This window comes from Engraulis encrasicolus, chromosome 10 (genome assembly GCF_034702125.1).
Source record: "Engraulis encrasicolus isolate BLACKSEA-1 chromosome 10, IST_EnEncr_1.0, whole genome shotgun sequence".
Lineage (NCBI taxonomy): Eukaryota > Metazoa > Chordata > Actinopteri > Clupeiformes > Engraulidae > Engraulis > Engraulis encrasicolus.
The window spans coordinates 50,502,041-50,510,032 of record NC_085866.1 but is presented as its reverse complement, the minus strand read 5'-3'; the positions used below and the strand labels follow the sequence as shown (position 1 = coordinate 50,510,032).

The window sequence follows — 7,992 nt, the reverse complement described above, 5'->3', positions numbered from 1 at the left end:
GAGGTTTACTACCATTCTATCACCAAACTCTGCTAGTTGGACTTTGTTATACAAACACCAATGCAAGCTAGGGGTTATCCATTCTCCACAAGGATGGACAAATACTATGATTGATTTGACCAGATGCTTGGAGGCTGCTGATCTTCATTGGGGAAAACTGTACTGTTCCAGGACAGAAGTGTCAAGAGCTCTTTGTCTGTGTACAGTCTGTATTGGTGGTGTTGCCAGCAAGCACAGCTCTGCACAGAACTTCAAGGAACTTCATGCTGATTTGTTAGAACTTCTGCCTCCCATTCTGAAGTTGTAAGGCTGTGGCTAAGAGGTCTGGTCTGTACTCAAGCAGGCCCGGAGTGGGCCCTGTAATCAGGCCGGGATTTTAATTCACATCTAGGCCACTTTGATATGGAAAATCGCTCACAATGCATTTTATTGGACTCATGTTAAAGTAGGGGCCTAGAGTATATTGTCAAGTTAACAGAAAACTTTAACTTTACAAAGTGTAGGCTAATTCAAATTGAAACAAATAGGCCTAGGCTATGACAACAAAAAAAGAAAAGCTATATTTGTATTTGAACATGAGTTATTTGACCAATCAAACTGCATTTGCCATCACCTGCATTTGTAGCCTTGCTTGAGCGTATTCTTGGACTCACGCAGAGCCGTGAAGTTAGTAACGCCCGCTGAGATATCATATCAATTTATCACCCCTCTCACATTCTCGTCGCAACTGTCACATCACCAAACGTTTTATTCACTTTTCATTTGCAAACATGCATGCCAAGATTGTCGTTGATCCTCACCCTACTTGTGTTACTGGACTTCTTATTGATTCACCTGCGCACTGCTGTCATGCTACTATAGGCCTATGTGGCCATTATTGATTCAAAACTTGTCGAGCTGATTGTGAGTTGAGTCAAGTAACATCCTAATTCCCTCCGACGTTTGAAAACTAACTGAAGCTTTCAAAAGGTTCATTACAAACCATTCAGATTGTTTATCGCGAGGCATTCCATGCAATGCTTGGGAGGGAGTAATGGCATGAGCTGTCACTTCACCTTTGCTTTCTTTAATCCTACCTGCGCTTTGCTTCTTCATTTCGTCGCTCTCTCTCTCTCGCTCGCTCTCTTTCCCCTTTTAATCGCTCCTTTGCTGTTCTTCAATACAAATCGGGTTAAGCACACGCCACGGCGATTCTCCAGTGCTCGCGCCATGTCTGGGCTCTCAAGTCGCTTCCAAATAACGCCAATTACCACGAACTTAAAATATTATTTTAAGAAAGTAAAGATGAGTTGAATTATAACCCATACACTCTCCTGTTCCTATACGTTTCTGACTCCTCATTGCCGACTTCTGTTGTGGTTGAGGTAGCCTAGTAGAAAGGGATGCATTTACGATTATTAAGCTACACGCAGATTTACAGAAAGTGCACCTTTCTTCGCGCATTTGGTTGCGCCTGGTTGCACCTTAATAATCTGCTGTGGTGCTGCCGGTGGCTGCGCTGTCATGGTGAATATTTATGCAGACTACAAGTGACCATTGTATTTAGAATAACCCAAGTGAGAAAAATACTGAATTTAAAAATATTTCCTCATGGTCCAACGGGCCACACCCGAATTTTGGGCCGGGAAATCTCCCGATAGTTATAATGGCCACCCCGGCATTGCTCTAAAGGAAGACTTGATGACACCTGGTAGGCTGGCAGGGCTGACTGTCAGCAAAATGTGCCTATAAAATCACAGTTGAAGCACAGCTAAAAATGTTTTAGCAATTACATGTATGTACCCATGGGAGTGTATCTGCCCTATTTCAAGTCCCATCATATATGAATCTGGAGTTGGTTCTCGTGTTGACGACGATGCAAACATAACGCTCAGCATTGTCTGTCGGCATGAGGAAGTAGTGTAACTTCACCGCAATATTGGTGTACATGATGTACACATAGCCACAATAAAACCAGCAGAGTTTTTATAGCCTGTTGTTAGGATGACATCCTTAATCAGGAGTAGTAATTTATTCCACTATAAAGACTTACAGAGTGAAGCTGTGACGACTGCATTGTCAGGTGGAGGTGTTGAATGACTGACGTTTTTATCTTTAAAAAATACCCCTGTATGGTAGTTGGGTGCATTAGATATTTCTCTAGTGAGGTAAAGTAGACTTAGCCTGGCGATGCCATCCTATGTATTCCACCCAAAGATTTTGGATCCGCACATAGCCTGGCGAAATCCTCCTAGCTCGGTTCGCTCACTGTTTAGCCAATCAGCAAACAGTTGAGAGTGGTGACGCAGAACTCAGCCACAAAGAGTGTTACTGATTTGGTTAAGGTAACACTGTTCACACTTTTGTTTTGTCATTTGTATGCTTTTGCGACACTATATCGTAACAATCATGCCAATAAAGCACAATATGAGTTTTTATTTGAATTCGGAACTCCAATGAGTTTAAATGGCAAAGTAAGATCAGACCATCTCCCACCCTCCATGGAGACAGATTCCTCTTAGCTTTCGCCAGACTTTTTGACAGAGTCACCAGTCGGCTGTCACCCAGGCTAAAGTAGACTTACCTGAACATGGTAATGAAACGTACTTGCTTGTGTCAGGACACACTGTTTGTTAATGCCAACTGACTGACTGTATTTGTCTGCTCTATCCCTTTGCAGAGGGTGAGGCTGGTGCTTCCCCTGCTCCAGAGGCGGCGGAGGCCTCTAGTAGCCAGGGGGCACAGGGGAGAGAGGGACCCTCCTAAACCATGCACCATGCACCAGACACCGGACGGAGACCAGGAGGAGAGGGGAGGAGGGAGGAAGACAGGATAACGGGAGTGACAAGCCAATAAAAGGACTCCTTTTTGTAAATCTTAGGCCAATCAGAGTGACTGACTGGCTCCTCCCACTGACTGACCCTTCTGTGTGATTGTCCACCAATGGCGTGCCTCGCTGTGCCTGACTGTGCTCTGGACTGGACTGGCTTTAAAGCTCTCTCTCAAATAACCCCCCCCTGTCCTCCTCCTGCCAACGTCACACAAAAGCACAGAGTGTTTGTTTTATATATAATATTGTTTCTCTCTTTTTTTTAAAGAAAAAAACAAGAAAGTGAATCATAATACTGTCTGTAATATGACAGATAACTTCAAACGCATATACATACAGTACCAATGAAGTTTATTATGTTGATTGTTTTGTTGTTGATGTTCCAAGTGAAAGTGTGAGGTTGTACATTCCTCGTTCTGAGGGAATAAGAAGATCTGCTTTTTACAATGGAGTAGGCTCTTCTGCTTTTACTCCTCTCATGCAACAGAAAGTTCTGCTGGAGCCTCCTTTGTCTTTTTTTTTTAAATCTCCTTGACGTGTGCTGGAGCGCTAGTAGGTGGACTGTCACAGGAAGGAATGTTCCCCTGTTTGAGAGTGATCTGTCGCAGTACTCCGCACGCACTCTGCCTGCAGCCACACTGGCCAGCTGGAACGCTCCTGTGTTCTGTTCCAGAACCGAGAGCAGAGGTGGAGCCCCCCGCACTCCGAAATGGAATGGACTTATGGCACTCCGCCGTTTTTTTTTAATGGATGACCCAGTTTCGGATGGTTCTGCCGTTCCGCTGCCAGAGAATGCGCTGTAGGGAACATATTTATTTCATGTTATTCAGTAGAGATGCTTTCCGTTTTTGTTTTTTTTCTTTGTCTGTATAGAACATGCTGTGTCAACAACATACAGGATGTTTGGGCATCAGATGCAGTGCACTGAAACACTGCTCTAGTTTTACGTTTTTACTGTAACAACCTCAGAATAAAGTAAGAATTTCACTGGAGTGTCTGCCTGCATAGGTCCTTTACACACGGAACTTGTACGGGAATTTAGGCCGCAAATGTTTTGACAGCAGTTGTCAACTGGTCAAATAGTTCAACTATATTTTGTACAATGCTGCCCTCTTGTGAACAAACACACAGTGTCCTCTGCAGACAAGGATAGAGACAGACTGACTTGAATGGCAGACATGCAGCACAAATAGATACAAAACCAGATACTTTCATTAATTCAATCATCTATTCATTCATTCCAGAACTGTTCCACACGATTTAAACCATAAATGCTTTCACAAAGTTGTCATGGGACTGGCTGGTCGAATAGTTCAACTGTGTTTTAAACAACACTGCCTTCTTGTGCCAATATCAAGTCAATTGTACTTTATTGTCAAAAATCTATGTAACAGGGTTAACGCAGAAGTATGACATTGCATTTGACCAGTGTCCAATGTGCAGTTTAAACCAAACATATAAACATATAAATGAGACCTTGACATTAAAATGCATGTGAGCACGCACAATTTGATTCATTTCAGTTTGGGACTGCACTAAAGACATTGGCCACGTTTACGCAATGTTTTTAATTCCGAATTAATCATTCCAAATTAAATATTTCTGTCGAGTTTACATTGCATTTTCATTTAATTCCGAATTGTGAAGTGTTTACATGACGTTTTCAAAGCGGAATTAAGCTTAATTCAGAATTAAATTTAGTTAAACCTTCAAATGTAAAGAAAGTAATCTTTAACTAAACTCTTTTCGTACAATCTCCTCAATGCCCACCATTTCGAATCACCAGTCATAGCCGACTTTGGCTGCAAAACTTACCGTACTTTGGTCAGACCAGTAGATATTAGTTTATTACAAAGCAGTGGTGTAGTCTACGTAGAACGCAGGTATATGGAGTATACCCACTTCTAAATTTCAGGGATTTCAGTATACCCACTTCAAATAGATTGATCCCTTGTTTTGAATAGCACAAATATATACAGTATACCCACTTCAAAATGCTCAAATATACAGTATACCCACCATAAAAAAGTAGACTACACCACTGTTACAAAGTAAAAATTCATGAATAGATTTGTGAATGGGCAACATAAATGTGTAAGTCGCTTTGGTTAAATAGCGTCTGCCAAATGCAATGTAATGTAATGCAATGTCATTTTGCAAATAAACCACTTAAGGTAGGCCTACACTCTGCTATACTAGAGTAAGATGAAGTAAATGCCGGTTTTGACACTTTAGTTACATCTTGTGAAAGTCGAAAGCCCAACTGGGAAACTCCAACTCCCATTTTTACTGTGACACAGCACTCCACAGCACACAAGTGCACACAGCACACAACGAAATTGCATTTATGCCTCACTCGTGCAAGGATTAGCCCCCAATAGCGTCCGAAAGGGACGTCATGAAAGAGGATGGGGGAGAGCACTGGTTAATTACTTCCCCCACCAACCTGGTAGGTCGAGAGTCGAACTGGCAACCTTTGGGCTATGAGTCTGACGCCCTAACCACTTACCCATGACTGCTCTTTTATATGGATATGAGGCGGGGGGCGCTGTGGCGCAGGGCGCTAAGCCCACCGCATTAGGCTTGCATGCACAAGGGTTGCACCCAGGGTTCGATCCAGCCTGGGTCATTTCCCTACCCCGTCTCTCTCTCCACATTAGCTTCCTGTCACTCTTCACTGTCCTATCTGAAAATAAAGGCGAAAAAGCCCATTAAAAAATAAATGTATATGGATATGAGGCATGACTTGGGGCGACTGCATTGGAATAGGCCTATAGGGCATTTCAGGTCAGACATGGATGAGGATACTGGTGGAGAGCACCAACATGATTCAGGCATGCTGCAACCTTCCAAACACAACAGCAACTCCAGCACTGGGCCTCGGCTGCCCTTTGTTTGAACCACAAAAACCTTCAATCTCTATAGGCTCAACCATGCCCATGGGAACAGTCTTCCAGATCTGGGAGAGGGGAAGAATGAGTTTCTGAAAAATAAAATCCTTAGAAGAAGATATTTTGGTACCTTGTTTATTATACATATGTTATTGCCTTACATGCTCAACCGGAAGCTTATACATATGTTATAACCAAAATGCATATTCGTATGTCCTGTAGTAAGTATCAGACTCACAGCCTACTGAACTGAATAATAAATAAATAGAATAAATAAATAAATAAATGATATGCTGGCCTAGTCATGCACAGCATGGTTAATTCAGTTCAAGTAGCCTACAAGGTCAAGGTCGACCCCCCTCCCCGTATTTTTTATTGGTCACATAGGCTTAGTCACAATGAACAGTGGGTAAGAAATGTTTTATTGGTGGACTTATTAGCATGCCTTGTGATAGCCTGTTACTCGTGAGCTCGTGCTTGCGAGGATATCCGCTGTGCGTAAAGGACCGAGGCTCAGAGCAGTTGATGACAGGCAGGAGTTTGTCACTCATCTGAGGCCTATGCTCGTGCGTTATGGACAAATTATTCCTGGCACACTGATCCCACCTAGTGGTTTGTTTTGACACCGTGCTGTGGCGCACGCACACATTAGCCTTGGTCTCATTGCAGGGCCAGCCCCGGGCTGGCCCGGACAAAAGGGGGCTGACGGTGATCTCATCAAAAGGGGGCTAGGTGCTAAAGATGGCCGCCGGGCCAGGTTGTGGGGCTAAGGGCCGATTTCCCTGGCCCGTCGAATTCGATGGGCCAGCAAGCACCGCCGAGGCTCGGAGGCGGGGTCAACCTCTGTGTGGCTGCATGGGGGACTTATCGCTAAATTCTGGGCAAATTATGGTTAAGCATTAGTTTGGGGTGTTTGGCTTTCTTATGGCATAATTTCATAAGATGCAACCTTGGCACTTCTGTTTGTGTTTTTAAAGTTATTTAGTCAACATAACTTTTTTGTTGTTATCGGATCATGGGCACCACTACACTTAAACTTGGGATGTCATAGCTAAGTCATGTCGGCTTTTTTCTGCTTTTAGCCGCCAACTCTTGTGCCATTATCGTGATTTGGCATGCTTTCCACTGGACACCAAGAAAAAGTGTCTCACAAATACTCACACATGACATTTATGTCGGCTTATTTAGCTTTTGCGCTATTATCGCCGAAGGTCTGGTAGGCTATATCGCACGTTTCAGACTGATCGCCAAACACAGTTTGAAATTTACACAAGGGCTTTAATGTCAAATGGATGGAAATAACATGAATGAATAGACAGGTGGCACGCCGCAACGAGGGGGTGTGTCGCTATGTCCGGGGCTCATAATTTTCTATAGCAACTGATGAAGGTGCTATGTCTCAGGGATTTGGTCTCCTTTCACATGGTAACTTATTCAATTACCTGCACATTCATGTCTCGCTATGTCCGGGGCTCATGCTTCTGTGCGCGATTGGGGGGATTAACTGGGCATGTTCGCACGTCTCCTTCTGTTCACTCTCAGTTGTCGAGCTGCTCGTATTTTCATGCGTCTTTGTGTTCTTAACATGCGCTGCGTCCGATACAGCTTCTGAATCGACAACTTTGCCATGTAATAAAACTGTTCTTGAAAGGCAAGCCATTTTCTTTGCAGTTCTTGTCGTCTTTGTCCGTAGGCTACGAGCCAAACGGCGACCTGCTCCAGCAGAGTTTGCTCTTATTCTCCTTCTTTGTCGTTGTTCTGTTGTTGTCCTTCTGTGATTTGGGGCGAAAGTGGGCTGTGCCCGACTGACGTTTCACAAACAAGGCGTGTACCTGAATGTGCCTGGGGTCGGCTATGAGTCCGATCAGGCAAAAAATGGCCCGGGCCGGCAGCTCCGAGCCGGCCACTCTCCTGAGCCCCGGGCGGCCCCGGGCCGCTGAAGCGCGGCTAATGAGACCAAGGCTATAGCGCACCGGTTAACTTCCTCACAGCGACAGCGATGACAAAATAAAGAACCAGCTATGTTGCACAACAATGGCAGTAATAATAACAAATAGGCTAATAATAAAATCATCTCGACGTTCACTCGATTGGTGTCATTTTGTGACGCAACAGTGTACCGAGTTGATCTACTGTCATTATGCAACGATTCAATATTCTTCTTGACAGCAAAGGAATCTCGAAGCACCTCCAAAATCAGCTCAAATGCTTGACTTTTCCAGATAGGGTACATGGGGTTCGGTCCCCATGTTACAGCCATCTTTTCTGTCGGGGGAAGTAAAAGAACGCACT

At 44.0% G+C, this 7,992-nt stretch overlaps 1 protein-coding gene across 1 annotated transcript in view; it reads left to right on the top strand.

Annotated features, from left to right (window-relative positions):
• pkig (protein kinase (cAMP-dependent, catalytic) inhibitor gamma) overlaps positions 1 to 3,801 on the top strand; it is a 30,497-nt gene extending 26,696 nt beyond the window's left edge. The window contains exon 3 of the mRNA XM_063207684.1: positions 2,660 to 3,801. Within this exon, the coding sequence (XP_063063754.1) occupies positions 2,660 to 2,745 (86 nt within the window). The 3' untranslated portion in view covers positions 2,746 to 3,801. The remainder of the gene's footprint in view (positions 1 to 2,659) is intronic.
• The last annotated feature ends 4,191 nt before the right edge of the window (positions 3,802 to 7,992 follow it).